Source organism: Rhinolophus sinicus, linkage group LG07, assembly GCF_036562045.2.
Source record: "Rhinolophus sinicus isolate RSC01 linkage group LG07, ASM3656204v1, whole genome shotgun sequence".
Taxonomy (NCBI): domain Eukaryota; kingdom Metazoa; phylum Chordata; class Mammalia; order Chiroptera; family Rhinolophidae; genus Rhinolophus; species Rhinolophus sinicus.
Genome location: NC_133757.1, coordinates 81,493,902 through 81,518,219, shown reverse-complemented (window position 1 = coordinate 81,518,219; position 24,318 = coordinate 81,493,902). Strand labels below are relative to the sequence as shown.

Below are 24,318 nucleotides of genomic sequence, written 5' to 3'. Positions count from 1 at the left end.
ACAATAAAATCAAATTTTAAAGAAAAGAATTCTTAGAGCAAAAAAGAAAAAAGGCAGGCACACTGTTTGAGAAGTTACTGGAAGGATGGATTTGCCATCGACTAAGATGGGAAGGGGACAGGGGTGGGGACAGATTAAGGGCTCAGCTTCGGATGCACTTTTACCTGCCTGCTAATGAGTGGAGCTATTGTGTTGGCCATTCAGTATTTGGAGTCTGAAGCTCAGGAAGAGATGACAGAGCTAGAGGTGGAAACGCAGGAGTCATCAGCCTGTGGAGGTTATTTATAGCTATGAAACTGGATAAGGGAGTGGATGTAAAAGGGCACGAAGGACTGAGCCTGGGGCTGGGGCTGGCTTTCCATCATTAAAGTAGTTGGGGAGATCGGGAGGAAATGGCAAAGGAGACTGAAATGGAGCAAATGAGGGGACGGTAGGTCCTGAACAAGGAGTGAGGAAAGTGTTAAGACACCAATTCAAAGAGATGATTGGCAGTGTCAACTAATGCAAGTGGTTTGACTCAAATGAGGAGTGAGAATCAACCATTAAGCTTAGTCGTTGGAAGGTCTTTGGTGATGCAAGCAGAGCTGCTTTGAGGCAGGCTGGAAGGAAAAGGCTACTGGAGGGATTACTAACAGTTCTTTTCAAAGAGTTTTGCTGTGAAGGGTGGAGGATGGGGTGTTAGCTGGTGGGGAGAGTGGAGTTCAAAGGTTTGTTTTCTTTTTGGAAGATAGGCAACTAACAGCAGATTTTATGCTGATGGGAAGAACCCAGTAGAGAGGGAACAAACATGACGATGCCAGAAAGGAAAGGGTTAGTGAGAGGGACATCTCTCGGTAGTCAGGAAGGGATGGTATTTGATGTACAAGTGGCAGGTTTCACTGTAGGTAGGAGCGCAGACACGAGTCATTATGGAAACATGAGGGAAGACACTATATGGACACAAGTGCTGGGGGCGGGCCGTAAATACAGTGGCAGGTACTTCTGGACGTTCTAATGCTTCTGTTTGTTTACAAATTATCAAGGACAGGTTCATGAGCAGCAAATTCTAGTATATTCAGTAATTACTTGTAGGATATTACTCTATATCAGGCACTGTGCTGGGTGCTGGAGTACAGCTGCAAACAAAGGCACATCTGAGCTGTGTTTGTACTTCTGCTCCAGAAGACGACACCACACATCCACACATGGGGTTGTTCAAAGACCAGCCATCTCAGATGTCAAAATCAGGAATGATGTTCGTCTATTCTTCTCCCTCATTTTTCCACTACTTCGTCTTCCACTTGCTATATTTTAAGTCCTTAGACCCCAACTCATCCCAGAACCCCCTGCACCCCACTCCCCACCATGATCCCATCCCTACGCCAAGGCCAATACTCCATCATTCGGGAAAGCAAAGTTCCAAAGAATCAAGATTATATCAATGGACCCATCTCCATGGCAACAGTCATGAATGAGCCAAGCAAGGTAACCCTGGAGATGGCGTGAATGAGAAGTGGTCCGTTGCCATGGAGATGTGCTGAATGGAAAGGCCCCCACAAGCAAGGCTATGTCATGAGATAGAATAGTCAGCATAAAGTCGGTGTGCCTATTTTCAACTCAGAGTTTCAAAAATACATTTTCATAAAGCTCACGGTCCACCTCGCTCCTCTCTACCTTCCACTCTTGCACCGTTCATCCTACAACTCAACCCAGGCTTACCCAGTCTCCTTCACATCCTTCAAGGACATCCTGGGGGCTGTTCTTTCACCACATGCCTCCCTCCCTGGGCTGAATTGGTACTCCTTTGACCAACTACTGTTTTCCTTGGGAGACCAGCAATATTTTCAAAAGCCATGAGCTGATGGAAATGACACTCACTACATTCTTTGGGGCAAGAACAGTTGATAAACTGGGCCAACTCAGCTCACACCTCTGAGGGTTATCTCACTGGGTAGACCAATTCTCCATTAAGGAAGAAGGGGTACTGCTGCAGTACCCGATGCACAGTGACAGAATCTGATCATACTGGTGATACTGAATATATACCCTTAGTGTCCTACATGGAAACAATTCATAAAAGCCCAGGACGTAGGCCCTAGGAAGACACCTGAACAACGTAGCGAAGTTCAAAAAGCATTTCTTCATTCATTTCCTCATTCATTGATTCTTTTGCTTGTTCAACCATATTAAGCAGTGTTGTAGCAAAGAGCTAGAAATAACTCAAGTGTCCATTGTGGGGAACTGTTCAATCAATTAGGATACACCCATCCCATGGGATGCTATGGAGGCATTAAAAAAAGAAGGAAACAGATCTCTGGGTGCCCATGAGAGCTAACACTTGCCAAACACTTACTGTGTAAAAGGCACCATATTCTGAACAGTGTTCTAGAATGAGTAACAACTCATTTAATCTTATAACAAGTTATAAGGTGGATGCTGTCATGTTCCCATTTTACATCTGAGAAAATAGGAATCTCTATATCCAAGATACGTTGTCCGGGGAAAAGAGCAAGTTTTATAATGGTACATGTAACAGCTACCATTTGCTTGTAAATGCATAGACTTTCTGGAAGAGTCCATAAGAAACCAATAATTACATTTGTCTCTGCACAGGGGCCCTGAAAGACTTGGAAGTGTACAGAGAAAACTTACTTTCCACCATAAGTGATATATGTTGCTCTGAATTGCATACGCTGTATGTGTATTATCTTCCACAAAACCAAACAGTAAATGGTCATTGTCTTAGTCCACAGGGGCTGCTATAACCGAGCACCACAGACTGGGTGGTTTATAAACAACAGCGATTTATTTCTCACAGTTCTGGAGGCTGAGAAGTTTAAGATCAAGTCACCAGCAGACTCCGTTCCTAGTTCATAGACAGCCATCTTCTCACTGTGTCCTCATGTGGCAGACGGGGGGAGAGAGCTCTCTGGGTTCCTTCATATAAGGACACTAACCCCACTCATGAGGGTTCCATCCTCATGACTTAATCAGCTCCCAAAGGCCCTACCTCCAAATACCAGCACATTAGGGGTTAGGATTTAGAAAAAACATGGATGAGCAAAATATTTTGCTGATGAGGAAAATGAGGCCCAGAGAAGTTAAGTGACTTGCTCAAGTGGCAGAATTGGAATTCAAAACCAGGCAGCCTGGATGCAGGATTTATGTAGGAAAAAACCTGTGACTAGAGCTGTGTGCATGCGTGTGTGTGCATGTGTCCGTACGTGTGTGTACCTGTATGTGTGCATTATTCGTACATGTGTTCATACATGTGTACATTCAGGTGTGTGCGTGCACATGCATCATGTGTGCATTGTGTGCTGGGAGAGGAAAGTGGCAAGAGAAGAATCTACAGGTCAGCAGGGTCAAGCCATGTTCTGAGGGTTTAGGAGGGAGCCATGGAAGGTTTTAGAGAAGGGATGATGTCATCAGATTTGTATTTAGAAGGCCCACGCTAGCCAAGTGTAGAGGACAGAACACAAGTGTATGTGACCCAGTCGCCCTGCCTGGGTACAGGATGCCGGCCCTCCCTCTCCATCCAGCACATTATCAAGGGTCAGGCTGGACGTGGCCAAGCTAAGCAGCCCCCCTCTAAGGTTGGGCAGTGACTATCGCGTGGATCAGCTTTTTGTCCTGCTCAAAGCCTGAACTGAAGCTGTCCCACTAAGGTTGGGGGTCAGGTTTCCCTGCTCGTAGAGCTGGCTTATGGAAAGAGTGCCCATCCAGTGGTGCTGAGGTGAGCAGTGAGACGGGAAGTCAGCGTGGGTAAATCCTGACCCCACCACCTCCCTGCTGTGTTACCTTGAGCAAGTCAGCCAGACACTCTGTACCTCGATTTTCTCATCAGTAAAGTGGAGCCGATAATACCCGACCTGGAGGAGAAGTGTGTATGTGCAAATATTGTAAAATACGCACAATGTCGTAATAGTGAGGGTGTGAAGATGCTATGTTACCAGGCCACCTGGGCTTGAACCAGCTCCCCCTCTTGCAAGCTGTGTGACTTGGGGAAGGTTCTGGAACCTCTCTGGGCCTCATTTGTTTCATCTGTTCAATAAGAAGAAGAAGAATACTCCTACTTCCTAGAGTTATGGAGAGAATTAATTGGAAGAATCCACATAAAGCTCTTAGAAGAGTGCCGACCTAGATCCTTGTAAGCACTTACTAGATGTTAGGGACTGTGAAAGATGTTAAAATATTACCTGTAAAAATATTACCATCATCGTCATCATCATCCCCACCCCCACCACCACTAAGGGTCTCTCTTTCCCTGCCCTGCCAGTTTTCTTGGAATGGAATTACACACATTTCCCCTCTAGGTGGCCACATTTAGTGTCAACGACCTGACCTTGGGGTTTCGTTAGCTCATTGCTAGAAAGTGCTTTGCAGTCTGCAGACATCACTGGGTTTGTACAATACAATTGACCCTTGAACAACATAAGTTTAAAGTGTGCCGGTCCACTTACATGTGGAGTTTTTTCAATAAATACTATAAATGTATTTTCTCTCCCTTGTAATATTCTTCATAATATTTTCTTTTTCTCCATAGCTCATAATAAGAATACAGCCTATAATGCATATAACATAAAAATATGTGTTAGTCGACTATTTATGTTATTGATAAGGTTTCTGGTCAACAATGGGCTATTAAGTTTCTAGGGAGTCAAAAGTTATATGTGGATTTTCAACTGCACAGGGGGTCAATGCCCCTGACCACCCCCACCCCCGCCATGTTGTTCAAGGGTCAACTGTATCTAAGCCAATGCCCAATCCTTTGGCCTGGCAGGCAGAGGACACACAGAATAGACTCCTCTTGCTTTGTCTGCCTGCCCACCTCTCCTTTCCTCTGGGCCATTTTCTGTTCTGTTTAGGGGGCAGCCTGGGCCACTTGTCACTTTCAGCTTTCTGGGGAGAGGACGTCTTTCCACTGAAGGCCTGTAAGCACACCCCTGGTGCTGTTATTTAAAAACCAACAATTGGCTCGAGAATCAGCACTGAGGAGTTTGTCCTTAAAATTAGCAGGAGTCATTGGAAGGCTGCTGTCAGCTATTCTGACTGCCAGTGTGACAGCACACCTTTCCCCAGGTGGCCTGCCACTGTATGCAGTGTGGGGGTTGGCTCTGCTCTCAGGTGGCCTGCCCCACGTTCCTGATCTTCAGGCACAAACTGTGATCATTACTTCTTTAATGGACCTTTTATAGCACTTACGATGTATATGTGCACGTATGTGCCCGGGTGTGTGCACGTGCTGTGAACGTGTTTTGAGTACTTTACAAACAATAACGCAATCAAGTATTTCATCGTCTCAACAAGGCATGGTACAGGTGATAAGACCAGGGCACGGAGAGGTTAAGTGACCGCTCCAGGATCCCTAGCTGGTGAGTGGAGGAGCCAGGATGGACCACATGTACCTCTGCATCCTTAAAAAGTCGCTGACCACCATTTTGTGAGCCTGGCCATGTCCACACACCATATGCAACATGGCATATCATTTTTAAACTAAACAAACAGCTCTGCTTTAGGTTGCCTTCCTGATTGTCCAGTGAGTCGACTCTGTGACGTGTGCTCAAACAAAACAAATTCTGGAAGACCTAGGCCCAGGGACTGGGTGGTCTGGGTTCAAATCCTGGCTCTCCTACTTCTGACTAAATGCCTTGCTCACTGAAGAAAATGAAAACCTTGTTTTCTCATCTGTCAGATGGGAATAATTATAATCTCCACTTTGTTGTTGAGTGTGAAAATGAGTTCATATGTATAAAGCTCTTAGAGTGTTCTGAGCACAGAGCAAGGATTCAATTCAAATAGACATCTATTCATTTATTCATTCATTCATTTAGCACCTACTATGTGCTGTGCACTGTTCTTGCTGATAGGGAGACCTCATGGCCCTTAAGATCTAGCAGGGGAGGGACAGACCGTAAAGAATAACAGTGGTGTGCTAGAAAATGGAGTGTCGTGGGAAAAAACATTAAAGTTGGGCAAAAGCAGTTGGGAGTATTGAGTTGGGGTGTAGGATGCAGTATTCAATGGGGGTGATCAGGGTAGGCTTCATTGGGAAGGTGACATTTGAGCATTTGAGCAGACTACTGAGATGTTGGCACATATTACAATTTGGTGGCACTGATAAGAGTTTGCATTTCACCTAAGGCAAGTGTCACTCACTCCCATTAATTGGGTAGGATCCAAAACTTGGCAGAGGACTCGGGTTTCTCCTAGTTCCTGTATCACAGCTCTTTATGAAGATCTTGGCCTGCAGAACCCATCCCCCCTTCTTCATTCCTGCTGGGAGAAGGGGCTTTCTCCCTAGCTTATCTGTCAGATTGTGGGGAAGGAAAGAATTCAGAGTCATCTGGAAGCTGATCAGATGGTGAGAAGATGATGGTATTTGCTGCTGAGGAAAAGACTATGTTAGTTAACACCAGCTGCTATAACAGACAAACAAGAAATCCCTAGCTTAAGAGTATGCGTGAATGAGAAATTAACCTCTAAAGTACAATTGGTAAGGGGTGGGGTGGGGTGGAAGTGTGGGTGGTGCAGCTATGGTTCTGCTAAAGCCGTAGGCAGGAGGGCAGCTGTCGGGGTGAATGGAGGTACCATCTTCTTCAACATGTGGCTCCAGGGTTGCCCTAAGAGTTCGTATCCAACCAGCAGGCAGGGTAAAGGAGAAGTGGAAAAGTATTTATGGTCTAGGCCAGAAAGTGGAGAACTCACTTCTGTCCACGTTTCACTGGTCAGAATTAGTCATATGACCCCACCTAGCTGCAAGGGAGGCTAGGAAATATAGTTTCTGACTAGACATCCATATCTCTGCCATCCTATGAAATTGTATCAACCCATATCATGCAACAGTCCTATTTAGTGGGCACTATTATTAGCCATACTTTACAACTGAAGCTCAGAGTAGTTGAGTAATTTGCCCAAGATCACACAGCTAAGAAGTGGCAGAGTGGGAACTAGAATCCAGGAAGTCTAGCTGCAGAGCCCCAAGCTTAGCATAAATTCATTGTAATTAGGAGGAGGCAGTGGGGCCCAAAAGTTGACATAATCCACTTTTTGGTCATTGAGGAACTGACCACTTGTAAAAGTGAGTCCCGGCTCAAATAGCTCACTCCAAGGTAACCATGGTCCACTGGGTCCACATCCTTGGTAATTAGGTTCTAGGTCAGAATTGTTCAGCTGTAGCACTGTTGACACTTGGGGCCAGAATATTCTTTCTGTCCTGTGCATTGCAGGATGTTTAGCAGCATCCCTGGCTACCACCCACTAGATTCCAGTAGCACCAACCCCGTGGTGACAATAAAAAAATGTCTCCAGATATGTCCAAATAACCCCTGGGAGATGAAATTGCCCCTGGGTAGAACTGTTGTTCTAGATTGTCAAACGTTATCCTACAAATATAGTGCAAGTCCAAGGCAGACTGACTTTGAAATTGCCAACCTTACCAAAAAAAATGCAGGATTTCATAAATTCCATGAGCAGGACAGTGGCAAAGTACTGAAATAACACCCTGAGACATTAACAGTCGGGCCCAGATGGTGTTCATGTAGTTAAAACTTGACAAAGACAAAGATATCACAAGTTCTTTAAAAAAGAATGGCTTGAATAACAAAGGATCAAAACCAGGGTCACTGGTGAAACCCCCTGCAAATTTGAAAACAAAGGTGATCCTCCTGAAAATTCATGATGCCGAAGTCAAGAGGAAAGTATGGGATGTTACATGCTATCGGGCAGTTTTGTGGGGGAAACTGCACACACACACACACACACACACACCAGCTGGAGTATGTATGCCAGGCACTGTGCATGCTCATTGCTCAGTGAGGGCTGTCTTCCCAACCAGTCTGACCATTTTCCCTTAGGGGACCTTAGCGGTGAGGCAGGAATTCTTGGATTATTTTTTTCTAATGAGTATTATCATTGCTGACTTCTAGAGGGTGCTTTTCTTCATCTTTATCACACTGTGAGTAGGTTCTGTTACTACTCCCATTTCACAGATGAGGAAACTGAGACTCAGAAAGATGGATTAACCATCCCATAGCTACACAGAGCAGGGATTCAGACCAGCCTGGCTCCAGGTGCCATGATCTTAGCCAGTAGGCTCAATGGCCACTGTGATTCTTGAGGGGCCCTCACTTCTGGAATCTTCTTCTCTCAATACCCTTCGCTCTCTCCCATTGACCAGAGGCAACATGGCTGCCCACTCTTCCATTAGCTATGAAACATGATGTATAAATTCAAAGCTTGGGTCTTTGTGGGGAAAGTGAAACAGGAGGATGGAGATTTGAGGCTATTTTTGGCTCTGTGAAGAACCTTCCGTTGCCTGAAGGAATCAAAAAAGGAGACTGTTGAAGCTTGTGTAGAACTTGGGGTGCCTGTGAGTCTGTGTAAAAAATGAGAAATAGAGGTGTGCTTACTAGAGGGTTTGGTTCATTGGCCTTGGGTTGGGACTTTGGGGACTTTTTCTGCTAAGACAAAGGATAAAGTGACTCAGGTTCACCTTGCTGCTGCTCTCCCAAGCTCTGCGACTTTTCTGCTTTTTTATTTTTTTCCTTTCTCATTTTTGGATCCGGACTTCTGCTGACTCATCTCTCCAAGCAAAAAAAGGAGGGAGGAAGTTGGAGTTGTTCATTGACCATTTTCTTTCTTCAGTGACTCAGCTGTGATTCACATTTTAATTAATGGAGGAGAAAGACCCGATCAGTCCTCAGGCATGTGTCCAATCACCCATACCTCCAGGCTGGTGATAATAATAAACCCCCCCAAAATGTGGGATGCCCCAAATTAAACTATGGCTCATTTCCTCCATTAGTCCTGAGGACTCCACCAGGCCCTCCGAGTTCTGGGTCTCCAATGGGACCCTGATCCAGAGGCAGCTGGTCTGAGCCCTGAGGCAGGGGGCTAATTTCTGCAGAGTTAGTCTGAGGTCAGGACGAGAAACAGTCTGGAGACCTCCAGGGACAGCAGAAGGGTCATGGGAATGTAATAGCATTTTCTGAATTGGTCTTTGGCTGTAATCCCAGACTCAAGTCTTCTCCCCTTCCCTCCCCCCTCCCCCTTACCTTGGGGCTTGAGATTTGTCAGAGCCAATTGCAGGGGCCATTTCTGAGCATTTGGTTTGCTCAGAGAATAAGAAAAGTCCAGATCATCATGACTGCTACTTCCGGAGGGCTTACTATGTGTCAGGCAGCGTGCTCAGCACTTTTCATGAATGGTCACATTTAATCCCCCTACTGTCCACTAAAAGAAAAAGCTTTTCTATAATTCTCCTCCTCCCTGTGAAGAAACTGAGGTTGGGAGTTTGCCCAACATAGACAATTAGTGAATAATTGGGATATAAACCCGGCCCCTTTCCTCCTGAGAGCCAGAGTGTACATCTGCTACACTTTCCTGCATTTCCCTCAGCTGGAGAGAAAAATTGAAGCTGACAGCTCATTCACCAAATACTTATTGAGGCCTGCGATGTACCAGGTCCTGTCCTAAGCACTGAGGGTCCATCAGGGAATAAGAGACAGATCCATGGCCTCATGGAGCTGAAATTTTAGCTACACTAGTGTATTAGTCACTGGGTATTAGATAAACTGTTACGAGTAAGTATATTAGATACTGCTTGCTGCTGTAACAAGGAAACACCAATATATAGAAGCCTCAAACACAATAGAGGTTTAGTTCTTGCATACATCAAGTCCCAAATGGGTATTATTAAGCAGTGGGCAGCTCTCCTCCAAACAGGGAGGCAGAGGCCCAGGCTTCTTCCGTGTTGTTGCTCCTTGTCTTCGGTCCATGGCTTTCAAGGTCTCTGTGCTCCTTGACATGAACCCATATAAGGGAAAAGACTATGGAGGAGAGTAGCCAGGAAATGTTCCTAGGCCTGGCCTGGAATCAGCCCACATCACTTCCGCTCACCTTCCACTGGCCAGAACTGAGTCACATGGCCACACCTGCCTGTAAGGCTGGGAAATGTAGTCTAGCAGGGTGCCCAGGAAGACGAGACAGAAAGCAGTGTCTGCCTTGGGTCCCCACATGTTGATCTGTGTCACCCTTTACAAGTCCCATCTTAAGACAGCTTCACAAGACACCCCTATCATCTACCCATCTCCTGTGTTCCTTGGGCTTCCTACTCTAAGGAATTGCTCTGGTGTTGCAATGGGGGAGGCAAAAACCTAGCAGAATGTCTTTCCCTCAATTTGAAGTCTTATTGGAAAAAGGCAGCAGAGTGTCCCTGCTTTTTGAGGTGAGGAATCCTAGAATCAAATCCTGCTTTTTCAGAGACCTTTGTCTCAGAAACTGAGGGGTTTAAGAACCCTCAGATGGGCAGCCTTCATGGGCCATCCATTCTTCCTACCTTTTATTATTAGTCAGGGTCCCAACAGGAAACAGAATTCACCTACCAGCTGGGTCAAAAGAAGAGCAGGTCATGAAGAAACTCCTTAAAGAGGCAGGGGCAAGTCAAAGAAACAGACAGGTAAAGGATATTGAGATCCCCAGAGGGAAGCTATTGTTCTCCTTCCACTCCTGGAACCCAGTAGAGGCAGAACCATCCAGGAACAAGTGGGCTCAGAACCAGGGAGCTAACAGAAGAGAGACTGCAGTCTTTCTCCTTCCCATTGGAGGTGTAGTCCACAGGGGTCAACCTCATAGGTACAGAGCAAGCTGGAGAACGGACCTGATAGGCCAATAGGGCGTCATTAGCACGCACCAGTGTGACCAACTACATGCCTCCATTATGTAATCTGCTCTGTCATGCAACTTCAGAGCTGCACAATTCAGCACGGTAATCACTAGCCACACCTGGCTATTTAAATATAAATGTAAATCCATTAAAATTAAATCAAATGAAACAGTCACTTGCTCAGCCACAATTTAAGTGCTCACTAGCTACCCAATGGCTGTTGGCTGCCATATTGGACAGCTAACATTTCCATCATGGCAGAAAGTTGCCTGGGCTAGCACAGAAACAGTGTTGAAGGCAGGCAGAGCTGTAGCTCGGTGGGGAGGAGGTTCTCTGGATAAAGGAGCAAAGGGAGAAGCAGGGACGTTGAGTGAGTAGCTTCGCTGGGATGGAAGCTTTGCTTCAAGGGGCAGAGTAGAGGCAAAAGCCTTCCGTTCAAGTTCAGCTCTGAAACGTACTGCGTATGATCTCGGTCGAGACACTTGGCCTCTTGGAACCTCGGTTTGCTCATGAGCAAATTGAGTGTCAGCCCACCTCTTGTGATGGTGGTGCCCATCCACGAGGCTATGGAAAAAGTAAGACTATACAGTGTTAGTTGTTGCTGTGTTGGGAAATGAACATTGAAGCCAAAATGGCCCAAGAGAACCAGTGAGTAGGGTTCCTTTCTTTCCCTCACACAGTCCCCTTATCTGGACCTTTAGTACCCCTCAACTTTTGTAGTGTAAGCCCTAACCGTTGGTTTCTTTTTTCTTTTTTGTAATACGAGTGTCTGACTTAAGCTTTGATTGCCGAGGCATCCATTTCAAAGAGGCATCCACTTCAAAGACAGCTATCTCAATAAACACACTGCCAGCCACTGGACCAGATAAGGAGCCTGGCCTCCTTCTAACAGAGGCTCCTTTGTTTCAGAAATCTTGGGTGATTTCAATATCTGACCTTTGGAGCCACTGCTTTTTTCCCTCTTTCCCATGCTTTCAATTTCCGCTCTTATGTTTTAAATTCACCAATAAAGAGTGAGCCTGTGAAACCCTAAGCCGCCACCTTCAACCCCAATAAAAGCAGAAGCCCTGGCCCTTGCACACTCTCTTTCCCTACAACCTCGCTGTGTGGCCCCAGGTGTGCTATGTAATTTCCAGGTCCTGTAAGAAATAAATCTTTATTTTTACAAAGTTCCCTGATGATTATTGCTGAAGGGAGTCTTGCAATCATAATAAGAACCACAAGGGCTTGTTCAGCCACAACATTGGTTATTGATAAGTTGAGACCCGGACAAAACACGTTTATTCATCTTTAGCCAGTGCCTTTATTAAATTGACCCCACATCTGCTTCCAACCCTGATTCCTTGGGAACTTGCCAACTTTTTCTTAAGACATTGGCGGTTGCTTTTATGAACTCCCTTCCTTTCAATTTCCTCAACGATCATCAGCTCCTTTTTTTTTCTCTTTTTTTCTTTTTCTCCTTTGTCTCAGAAATCCACGTCCCTTCACTTTTCCAAGCTTGGGGAGTACTGCAGGATAATTAGAAATGAATGGGACATGAGATCAAAACCCAGCTCAGCCATGTATTATTAGCTGTGTTAGCTGTGTTGGCTGTGACTCAGCGCCTCTGATCTGGAACGTAGAGGGAATGACAAGCCTTACTTACCTCATGGAATTGTCGTGAGGATTGAATGAAATAATGCACACTGGCTGGCCCACAGCGAGCACTCGATAAACATTAGCTTCTTTCTAAATCTGTTCTTTTAACTTTATATTGATGTGTCACATACATACAGAAAATCACACATACGAGGTACAGCTTGAGTAATTTTCAAAAACTGAATACACTCATGTCACCAGCACCCAAATTAAGATACAGAATATCCCCAACCTTCAGAAACCCTCTCATTCCCTGCCAGTCACCAATAACCCCATCCTGACATGGAACAGTCTAGATGAGTCTCGCTTGTTTTTGGATTGTAAATACGTGGGATCGTACCGCACGCGTGGCTGGCTTCTTTCCCTTAATGTTGTGTGAGCTCCGTCATTGTGGTTGCTGTAGCTGTAGGTCATTCATTCTCATGCTGTGTGCACTGCACCACCTGTTATCCGCTTTGCTGGTGGTGAGCATCTGGGTATTTTCCACTTGGGAGCTATTATAGAGAAAGCTGCTATCACCACTCTTCTACTTGTCTTTTGGTGACCACTGCTCAGATCTCTCTGGAAAGTTTCCTAGGAGTGGAATTGCTGGGTCAAAGGGAGAAATGTGATTCACTTTGGTGGAAACTGCCTAACAGTTTTCCCGAGTGGTGGCACCAGTCTAAACTCCCACCAGTGCAGGCAAGAGTTGAGCTTTTGTTTTTATTTTGGTCCGGGAGTGCTTCTTCCTCCCATAGGAGGTACCCACTCCGTGTCTGGGAATTTAGCTGAAAGCATAGTTGTCCATTTCCTTGAGAGTTTTACTCCATCAAACATCTCTAGCAGACCTTCAGGCTCTCCTTCTCAACTGATACTATGCTCTTTGCTTGCAAATTTGGGTGAATCTCCCCTACTTAGAAGACACTCTGCCCTGCCCCGCTCAAATCGCCACATTACCTTACCCCCTCTTCTCATTCCACTCTCTCAAGAAGGTTTCTCTTCTGCTGCCTCCATCAGCCTGTGATCCGCAAGGTAATGCAAGGGTGCCCTCAGGAGGCCCGGGACCTGCTAATCTGTTAAACCCGCAGGTCCGCTCTCAAGCACCATCCCCTTCTTGTCCCTGACAGACTCACCCATCTTTTCTAGAATCACTTACCTGGTTTTCGCATCTGCTCCCTTTCCTTTTTATTTAAGTAAACACTGCATTTTAAGAGAACTTTAGGAATCACCCAAAATAGAAACGTGTCCTTTTGTGCAATCCCCTACTTTAAAAGACAAATCAGAGGAAGAACTGCTCAGTGCAAAGGTTAAGACACTTGAGAAGACCTCGTGTGTGTGGTAAAAACTTCACATTAAGGGAGGAAAATGCAGGAGAATATCTGTGTGACTCAGGGAGGGCAAGGACTTCTTAAATAGAACTTGAAAAGCACAAACTCTAAAGGAAAAAACTTACTTGGCTGCTGTCTGTGCCACACTCTGCCCCCGGCAAGCCCTCTGCCGTGTTTCTCTTCTTAAATAAACTTTCTAACTTAAAAAAAAAAAAAAAACTTAACTTGATTACATGATAACTAGAATGTTCTGTTCAAGCAAAGACATAATGGTGGGGGAGACCAAACTGCCCGGATCCAGATCCTGGTCTTACCATTTCCTACAAATCCTTGGGCAAGTTACTCAACCTCTCTGTGCCTCAGTTTCCTTGATCAATAAAATGGAGAGCAGAGCATCTACTTAAGGTTATTAGGAGTTTTAAACAAGTTTGTGTATAAATCACTTAGAATAGCACCTGGTACCTGCTAAGAACTAAAGTGGGGTTTGTAAATCATGCATAGGATGGTAGAAGAAAAACTAACCAAGGATTAATAACTAACTGGGGTCCATTCTGGTAGCCCCTAGCCACATGTGACTATTTTAAATATAAATGAATTCAAAATAAATACTATTTAAAACCCAGTTCCTCACCCGCACGACCCACATTTCGAGCACTCAATAGCCACATGTAGCCACATATCTCAGCGCTGATCAAAGGGAATGTCTGCAAGTCAACAAGAATAACGCAGCAACCACAATAGGAAAACAAGCAAAAAGGGATGTGATCAGGCAGATTAGGGAAGAGATGTCTGAGAAGCTAATCAGCGTATGGCATGGTACTCAAAATCATTTATAATCAGAAAGATGAAAATTAAAATAGTGAGTATCCCTGGATGCCTCTTACAGTAGGAAAAAAATAGAAAAGTAGGTAAGATATCTTAATTAGGTGGAAATGTGGAGGCCAGAGGAAGCTCCTGCCTCACTCCTGGGGGTGTGGCCCAGGTAGCCACTCTGGAGAGTCATCAGTACTGAGTCTGGTTGGGTCCATACCCACCAGCAGTTATGCTCCCAGGCACCCATCTTGAGATTTTCACTGGGTCTCTAAGGGGCAGGCACAGGGCTGTTCACTTCAGCACCATCTGTAGAGGAGGCATTGGAGCCTACCTGGTGTCTGTGCCTAGGAGGCGGGAAGTGGGACGTAACAGATGCACCTAGGGAGCCCCGGACCCAGGGACAGTGTCAGACTGCACGTCCAACAGACCATCCTGGATGGGGCTTCAAAACATGGTTCTGGGTGAAAACAGAAAACAACAGAAGATGCCTACCTTCGTGCCATTTGTGTATATTAAAAATACACACACTCAAAATGAAGTACCTGTTTTGCAAGAACCCATTCCAGTAAGACCAAATTAAACATTATGTCGGTTGTCTCTTGGAGGGGGAGAACTAAAGTAGAGTCTGGAAATGAAAGGGAATGAACGAACGAACGAATAAACAATCGAGAGAGGGATACTGCACAGACGAAAGGTGAAAATATGCCATGGATTGAGGAACTCGACTCTCTCCATTTGAGGGTTTAGAAAAGGAATTTTAGAAATTGTTTTCCCAAGAGGAGCTACAAGCCAGGTGATAGCAAAATGAACTTGAAGAGGATTGGCACAATCTATGAATGGGAAGAATACAGACTGCCTGGGAAGCAGTTATGCCCCTAAGTACCCATCGCAGGAAGAGCTGACTCAGACCTATAAAGAGGCAGGTGCTTCTTCTAACTTAAGGTCAGGGCGTCCACAGTAGCCTTCATCTTCTCCGCTGCTTTCCAACCATGCTAACATCTCCTCCTCATTCTCCTGTCCTCTGCCCCTCCTTTCCAGCTGGTAACCTCACTCTTTACCATGAGGTGTCTCCAGCCCCAGGGCCTTTGCACATGTTCCCCTCCTCACACTCCTGGCACATAGTAGTTGTTCCTCTGCAAATATTTATTGACATCCCGACTTTCACCCAACAGAGAAAATCGAGCTCCCTCTCCACTCAGGTTAGTGGAGGCACGAGCTTGGCTGAGATCCCAGGAGAGGATACGTGGGCTAATGGAATTAACCAGGGGCAACATGGTGGAGGCCGCAAAGCCGGGATCCAGGGACCACATTTTAGCTGTGTGATTGTGAGCAGTTAGCTAACCCTTCTGGGTCTCAGTTTTCCTATCAATGAAATGAGAGTAGAACACTTACCTGGTAAAAATATTGGGGCATAAAATGGGATCTCAATATGTGAAGCATCAAACATACAACCTAAAAAAGAACATAAAATCAATGAATGTTGCCTTTATCAGTCGGTTCTTCTATAACTTAGGTGCAATAACAAAATACAAATGATGATGATGGAAGCAAACATTTACACAGGACTTAACTAAATTCCAACCACGAGTGTAAGCATATCACATAAATTCCCATACATATAAGGGAACTACTATTATCATCTTCCCTTAACAGCTCAGGAAACTGAGGTACAAAGAGGTTGAGTGACTTGTCCAAGGCCATTCAGTGATTGGAGGAACTGGAATTTGAACCTGGGGTGTCTGGCACTTAACCGGCTAGGGAGGATGTTTGTTATTCAAGTTACAAGAAGTCTGGAGGCTGGGCAGTTGGTTCCACAGCTCAGCGGTGTCTCCAAGGAATCTGTTTCATCTTTCCACTCTGCCATCTTTAGTGTGAAGACTTCCTGGTCCCCTTTACCACTCAGGGTCCCAAGATGGTCACCTCTGTTCCAAGATGTCTACCCAGCCATCCCGTGTAGACACACAAGAAGCGGGGGGGGCTATCTCCTGTCATGTGACTCCTCAAGAGTCTTTCCCAGAAGCACCCAGCAGACTTACTCAGGACCTGTTAGGCACATGGCTCAGTCATGTGACCAGTGCTCCCATTGCAAGGAATCCTGGGAAAAAGAGACTATTGGGCATTTTCTGCTCTTTGATGGAAGACGGGCTCCATCTAGCAAGGGAGGGAGTAGGGATGGCTATTAGGTAGACAACCATCAGTGTCTTCCATGATTCTTTTCCTAGTTTAAGACAAATCCTGCCTTCTATCCACCCTTTAATCTCTTCTAGAATATACTCTATTAATTATCCCTGTGCTTTCTTTCATTTCACTTCTTCATTATTCCTTCATTCATTCAACAAACATTTATTGAGCACCTGCTGTACGCCAGGCAGAGTTTTAGGTACTGGGTATAAAGCGATGAACAAAGCAGATGAAAATCCCTGCCCCAGCAGGGTGGACCTGCTAGAGCAGCATCATCCAAAGGAACTTTCTACACTGATGGAAAGGTTGTATGTGTGCAGCTGTCCACATGTGGCTATGGGGCACTTGAAATGCAACTAATGTGACTGAGGAACTGAATGTCTCATTTAATTTAAAATAAATTAAATTTATATATTTAAATAGCTATGTGTAAGTGCAACTGATTAAATTAAGTATATATATTATAGCTGAGTGTGGCTAGTGGTTACCGTATTGGGCAGTGCAGCTTGAAATGCTGAGAAATACATCATCGACTTTTCTCTCTTGACACAGAAACATATTCACTTCTCTCCCACCCTGAAAATCCTCTCTTCTTATACCCAGGCTCTTGTTTCCAGTTCTCCTCTTGTTCTCTCCAGCCATCAGCCACTGCGTGACTCCCCAGTGACCCGATGCCGTGCGTAATGGATGCTCTTTGTCCATTGCATCTTACTCATCTCTGTGCTGCCCTGGAGACCAATGACCTCACCTTTTTCAAAACGCTTTTGAACTTGATCTCCAGGGATGACACTCTCTGCCAGGTCTCCTTCCACTGCTGTGACTTCCTCTTTGTCGTCTTCTCCCTCTACTTCTTCTCTCTGAAAATGTTGCTGTTCCCCAACATTGCATTGGAGGCTCTTGGCTTTTCTCATTTTGCCTACGTACCCTGGGATATCTAGTCTACCGTAACCCTGTCCTATGCCACTCCTTATTCATTCACCAGATACTGAGTAGCTGCTAGGCCATGAAAAGTGCTTCAGGTGCTACCAAAAAAAAAAAGTCTCTGTCCTCATTGAGCTGACATTCTAGAAGAGAATGTGAATAATAAACACAACTTAATAAACAGTGTATTTCCGGAGAGTGTAGGGTCTCTTTAGCTAGAGGTGCCAGGGGAATCCTCTCTGAGAAGGCAAAATTTGAGCTACAACCTGAAGGATTTGAAGCAGGCCAGTTACACTGAGAGGGAGAGAGTTGAGGGGGTGGGCAATATAACCTTCCCGTGGTGGGAAGGAGCTTTTCTTGGTGGCACAACAGAAAGGCCGAGTGGCCAGGGTGGTGTGCGGGAGCCAAATCACACAAGGTCTTGTGGTCATGGTAGAGTTTGGATTTTACTCTACCGGGAAACCTGACGGGAGCCACTGGAAGGTTTTAATGAGGGAATTACGGAAAACTGGCATCTCCAACTCAACGTCCACGACCCAGCTCTTGATCTTCCTTCAGACCTACTCCTTCATCTTCCCCATCTCAACCGACAGCAACTCCATCCTTCAGATAGCCCGGGGCAACACTCTGCAGTTGCCCTTGATTCCTTTCTCTCCCACCCCACGCTCAATCCTTCCGCTGGAAGCCTTGGTGGCTGCCATATTGTTCCCCATAGCACTTTGCATCATCTAACATGCCATATATTTTCCCATTGTCACTTTGTTCGTAGTGGCCTCCTCAGGCCCTCCCTGAGTACCCAGCCCATAGTAGGTGCTCAAAAACCCTTGCTGAATAAATAAATGACCATCACTTGGTGGTTCATTCAGAACCAGGAAGCCATTCTTTCCTTCTCTTTTCTTCCCCACCATTGCCCTAGCCCCATCCAATGAGCCATGTGAGGTGGAGAACTGGGTGTCCTGGGTTCGAGTTCTTACTCAGTGGTGTGGACCTCCATGCATTAGTAACTTCTCTAGGCTTTAGTGTCCTCCTCTGTAAAATGGGACTCATCCTGCTAAATACTGGGAGGCAGGGAGGATTTGATGAGCCCAGGCAAGCTCCCTGGTGCACAGCAATCAATGGCAGCTAAATATAAATCGGGGCTCCTTTGTACTCCCACTGCCTGTGTCCTAGTTCCAGCCCTCATTATGCCGGCCTGCTCTGCAGCTCCCTCCTAGCTCCTGCCTCCATCACCACCCATCTGTCCTTTCAGCTGTCAGGCTTGTCTTCCTAACGCCAACCCTAATAACATCCCTCCCCGGATCCAAAACCTTATATGACTCCCACTGTCCACACGACAGACCCACCTCCTCAGCTTCCAGTTCACAGACCACTCAGTTTTCTCCCCACCAGGTCTCCTGAGTGAAGGCTCCTGCCTCTCAGGGCATTCTCAGCCAGAGAAGCCTTCCCCTCCTCCTGTTCTCCTAATTCTATCTCACCCTTCCAATGGGAGATTGGGAGATAGTACATCTTGGGTGCTGGCTAGGATGGCCCTGAGAAGGAGGGAAGTAGGATTCTCCGCCTCCGGCTCAGACAAGTTTAGGCCAAGGCCACCCAGTGAGAAAACACAGGACGAAGGTTTAAGCTCAGGCCTGAGATTTTGTGAGATTTGATGCTGTGCTGCCTCTTCCTACTTGGGTTCCACAATAGCGCCGTCCCCAAACCCTTCCATCTGTATTCGTTTCCTCCTCATTCCAACCTCCTACAGCTCTGGAGCCACTTAGACTTGAATCTCTTACCCACTTACTGGTGTAGTCATTTAAGGGAAGGGTTGAGTTCATCTCAGCATTTTCACTGCGTCTAGGACAACCTGGTCTAGACCCATCATCGTTCACCTGGAACAATGCAGTTACTTCCTCCCCAGTCTCCTAGCTTCTGGCCTTATCACCCCAAGGGGCCTTATTTTAATACAAGTCAGATCATGTCCGTCTTCTGCTCAGAACGCTCCATGGCTCCCACCTCACTCAGAGCAAAAGCCAACGTTTTCCCTGTGACCCACAAGGCCTTGCACTCTCTACCACATGGCCTCCCTGCCCTCATCTCCCATTGTCACCCTGGCTCACTCGGCTCCAGCCACACTGGCCTCCTCACTATTCCCTAAATGCCCCAGGCACAGTCCTGCCTCAGGACCTTTGCACTGGCTGTCATTCTGCCTAGAGTTTCCCCCTGACATATTCACGTGGCTCACCCCCTATCTTTCTTCACATCTTTACTCCAGTGTCTCCTCGTCTGGACCTGCACCGCCCAGTACATTCACCGCTGGCCACGTAACGGCCATTAAGCACCTGAATTCAGATGTGCTGCAAGCGTAGAATATGAACCAGGTTTCAAAGACTTAGTCTTTGAAGAAAAGAATATATAACATATCTTATTAATCTTTCATATAAATTGCCTGTTGAAATAACACTTTGGATAGATTGAGTTAAAGAAACTGTGTTACTAAAATTAATTTCACCTGTTTCTTTTTACTCTTTTAATGTAGCTACTAGAAAATTATAAATTTCACAACCCGCTCTCATTAAAGTCCCATTGGGCAGAGCTGGTCTGAGCATTCTTAACACTGAACTACGTCCCTACCAGACGGTAAAGAACAATTGCCTTCACCAACTGATATGAATGTCGTTATTCCCCTCATTCTGCCGCACGTCTCTGGTGTTCCCCTTCCCCCTTCCCTGCATTGCTTTTCTCCCTCGTGTTCTTCACTCTGGCATCCACCAGATTTATTGGGTTTATTCTCAGTCTCCCCTCACATGGACAGGGATTCCTATGGCTCGTGTCCCCAGGACCTGGACAGGGCCCAGCATGTTGGAGGTGCTCAGTGAATGTGTGTGAAGTGAGTAAAGGGAGACTTAACTGATGCCCGCTATTTGCTATCATGCCATAGCCAACAGCTTCTATCAGCCAAGAAGGAAGAAAGCGAGACGCAGAAACAGATTGGTGATTTATAAGATGGAGTTTGAGGAACCCAAATGAATATGAGAAAAGATGGCAGAGGAAGAGAAAAACAGAGTAAATTGAATTAAAAGTTCTTTGGGGTTGTATGGTATGGCTCCCTCCTAGTCTCCAGCTTCCTGGCACCGTCCAATCCCCACCATGGCACCATCTCATTCCTTGAATTTGTCAAGCCTTTTCCCACCCCGGGCTCTCTGTCTTGCCCATTCCCTCAGCCTAGAACGTCTTGCCCTGCCAGTTTGCTCCTCCTCATCCATGAGACCTCAGCTTGAGACAGGTCCTCCCTGGGTCCCAGACTAGTTAACACAACCTGCTGTGTGCCCTCAGAGCTGTTGTCTTCCGGCTCTAATAAGAATGCATCATACCTGTGATGGACTCATTCATTGTATGCATTTTTCTGTTAAACGTTTTTCTTCTGCGTCAGCTCCATGAGGCAGAGAGGGCTCGTGCATTGCTCTGCCCACCGTACAGAACATACTCAGATGCACATTTGTTGATGGTGGAACATGGGCCAGTCCAACCTAAAATGCCCATCTCTGCTCTAGGAGTAGTCTTGAAATAGAGTTGGGAACATCCCCTGGCTTAGTTTGGGGTACCCCAGAATAGATCCTAAAATAAGGATTGAGGTGCAGGTTCATCTGGGAGTTGACACCCCAGGAAATGTTGATGGGGAGAGGGAAGGGGAGGCCAGGAAGGATGAGTGGTTGAGCAGGTGACGCTTGTGGGCAGCTGGGATCAGTCTCTCTGGGAGCCTATGCAGAACTCACACCTTAGAGCAATCTGGAATGAGAGGCCAGGGTGCTGGGGAATTGCCCCCCCTACTCCCCACAGTCTTGGGTTGAGGGCTGCTCCCAGGGGGGCATTCACTCCCTGGGCCTGTTTCAGTTTGGGAGAAAGCCCTCAGACAAAGATATGCAGATACTGATTGTGACAGGCCACAGTGGTAAGGTCCAGACCCCTGGACAAGACTGAAGACACCTTAAGATTGTTTGCATGGCCACCATCCATTGGTTTTCAGCATCTCTCGTCCATTGTCTGAAGCTCTGATGACAACCTCTTCTGTTGAGTGGCTCTGTGGTAGGCTCATTCTACATCAGAATGCCTCAGAAATTGACTCGTTCAGGAAACAGATCAGGGAGTTCCCCAGGCTGCCTGATGAGGGGCTGCAGGACCCCTTGTCTCACCAGTAACACTTTTTACACATAAGGACTTAGGACGGGGTATTTTCCAGGTGGGTTTTCGGCAGAGGGCTCATCTCGTTACGGTGATTCTTACTCATCTGCATTTGCAAGAGTGATTATTTTTGACCCGAGGCTTGGGGTCTGTAGTGCCCTCCTTGGGCTGATGCCAGCTGGGCCACACCATCAGGGCCACACCTATTGTTGGTTGGTTGGTTGGTTTTTCCATTTATTTTCAAGTAGCTCAATGCACTTCCTGTGTACCAGGCACTGTCGACCACTTCACAAGTATCAATTCATTTAATCTTCACAATCCTTTGAGGGCTTCTGTTGTTTGAAGCGTACTGTCAAGGTGTGATGTATTGTAGGGCACTGTTGTTGTCCCTATTATATAAAAGGGGAAATGGAGCAGGGAAGTGACTTGCCCAAAGTCACCCAGCTGGGAAGTGGCAGAGCTGGGAATTTGAACCCATGCAGTCTGGGCTATTAATACTGAACTACTTTCCTGCCGGTGGTAAAGAGCCCCACGTCCCAAGGGTCTGCCACTCCCACGATCCCTCCCCATGGCCCCCCAGCCTCCCCATGATCCATTCTGATTATAGTTGTAAAATGTATTGAATATCACCCTGACTACATGCCCTGGGGGAGTTTCCATTCTTCTCAGTAAAACATTTATTATCATCAACCGTACACACCTGTTGGAGTCTTTGTAAACCACATGTTAGCCCGTGAGGCAGGTAACTATGTAACACAGATGACGAAACTGAGGCCCAGCGATATAATATCACCTGCCTGTGGTCACCCAGCTGGTAAATGACAACATCAAACCCCAGGCACCCCTGCCCATCTGTCTGATCCTGACCCTGAAACCTACCCTGTTTTCCGTTCTGGCTTCTTTCTTCCAGCATCTTGGCGACAGTTGGGACGGAGTTTGACCTACGGACACTAAGGGCAGTTCGAGTGCTGCGGCCGCTCAAGCTGGTGTCTGGAATCCCAAGTGCGTGAGTTTCCGAGCCTGGCAAGGGGTCTGCTAAGGGCCCAGGAGTCCACAGTGTCCCCTCTGCACAGCATCTCGGGAGGTGCCTCCGAGTCCCCCATCCTGTGCCAGGACAGCCTCCACTTTGGGGAAGCCCTCCAAAGGACCCCCAGGAACCTGGTTTCAGGTGTGGGTGCACTCCTGAAAGTAAGCCAGGAGCCTCACCCATAACCACAACACCCATTTATGGAGCGTCTACTGTCTTATCAGGAGCCGTGCGAAGCACCACACATCATCTCATTCAGTACTCACTACACTATGAAGCGGATAGTGCTGACATTTCCAGGGGGAAACAGATGGGGAAACTAAGGCTCAGAGGGGCTGAATAATCTGAGCAGGGTCCATGAACTAGAAGTTAGCAAGTACGACCCCATACCGAGGAAGTAACACTGGTGGCAATAACTGTTACCATTTATTGAGTGCCTACTGTGTACCAGGCCTTGCAGAAAGAGCTTTATGTTCGTCCTTATAATGACCCAATGAACCCATTTTACAGATAAAAAGGCTGAAGCTCAGAAAAGGTAAATCACTCACCTGAGTTCTTATAGCTTTTCAGTGATGAGCTCCAAAGTCCATAGTCTTTCCATGCTGCTTTCTCATTTTCCGAGGATGCTTCTAATCCAGCCTTTGGGGGTGGCTGCAACATTCAGGGTCAGGATTAGGTTCAGCTGCAAAAAAAAGAAAAACAAAATAAAACAGGGCTGACCTTTTTCTGTCCTACTGCCTCAGTGAGTAATAATAATTATAGGCACTTACTATGTGCCAGGCACTGTTCTAAGTATTTGCCATTTTTAAACTCATTTATTCTCATAAAAATCCTGTGAGGTTGGCTCTATTATTAGCACCATTTTATATTTCATTGGCTTTGTTCTTCAAGTTCATTGGCATCTCGATTTAAAGGGTAAGCTTTCCCAGAAAACCACCAGCAGGGTCTTTTTGTAGAAAGAAGGCACTTCTACGGTACTTAGATGTCTGCAAGATTCCAGCAGTTACCAGCGTCGTATTAAATTAAGGGCCATTGCAAAAGTAATACTAACAAGACTCTGTTTGCTGACCACTTCTGACATGTCAGGTGCTTTGCTAGGTATGAACTCCCTCTCTGAGAGGGAGGTACTATTCTAACCCACATTTACAGATGAGAAAACCGAGGTTCCGAATGGTAACCGGGCTTGCTCAAGGTCACGTCACTAGTAAGCAGATGAATAGATCTGGTCCCCTAGAAGCAGACTTAGATACATGTTCAGATGCACCTTCTTTATCGGGTGGGTGTTGCTGTCAGGAGAGAGGGAATGAGGAAAGCAGGATGGACCAGGGGTAGATGCTGGGCAAAGATGCAGTGCCAGCCCTATCCTGTGGGAAGTTCTGGAGTATGAATAGCACCAGAGGTATCCTCCAACTTGAGGCAAGGAGGCTGGCCTTTTGTACTTCTCTGGTCAATTAGTGAGGGTGGGAGGTGGGGCAAGCAACAGCCTCCCAGGTGAGGCAGCTCTTGATAACCAAGGGCAATTCTACAGAGAAGAGGAGAGCTGGGAGCCATTAGCAGCCAGCGCCCACCTGAGCTGGCGGGTGGATTCACCTGCAGCAAAGGAGTCCTCGCTTGGGCACCAGTAG

The 24,318-nt window shown here is 46.4% G+C and overlaps 1 protein-coding gene across 13 annotated transcripts in view; it reads left to right on the top strand.

Annotated features, from left to right (window-relative positions):
- CACNA1A (calcium voltage-gated channel subunit alpha1 A) overlaps positions 1-24,318 on the top strand; it is a 286,036-nt gene that overhangs the window by 146,116 nt on the left and 115,602 nt on the right. For all 13 annotated transcript variants that reach the window (XR_012498085.1, XM_074338066.1, XM_074338067.1 and 10 more), the window contains one exon: positions 22,577-22,668. Coding sequence is in view for 12 of the 13 variants with exons in the window: in XM_074338066.1 (XP_074194167.1) it covers positions 22,577-22,668 (92 nt within the window). In the remaining variant the exon portion in view is untranslated. The remainder of the gene's footprint in view (positions 1-22,576; positions 22,669-24,318) is intronic.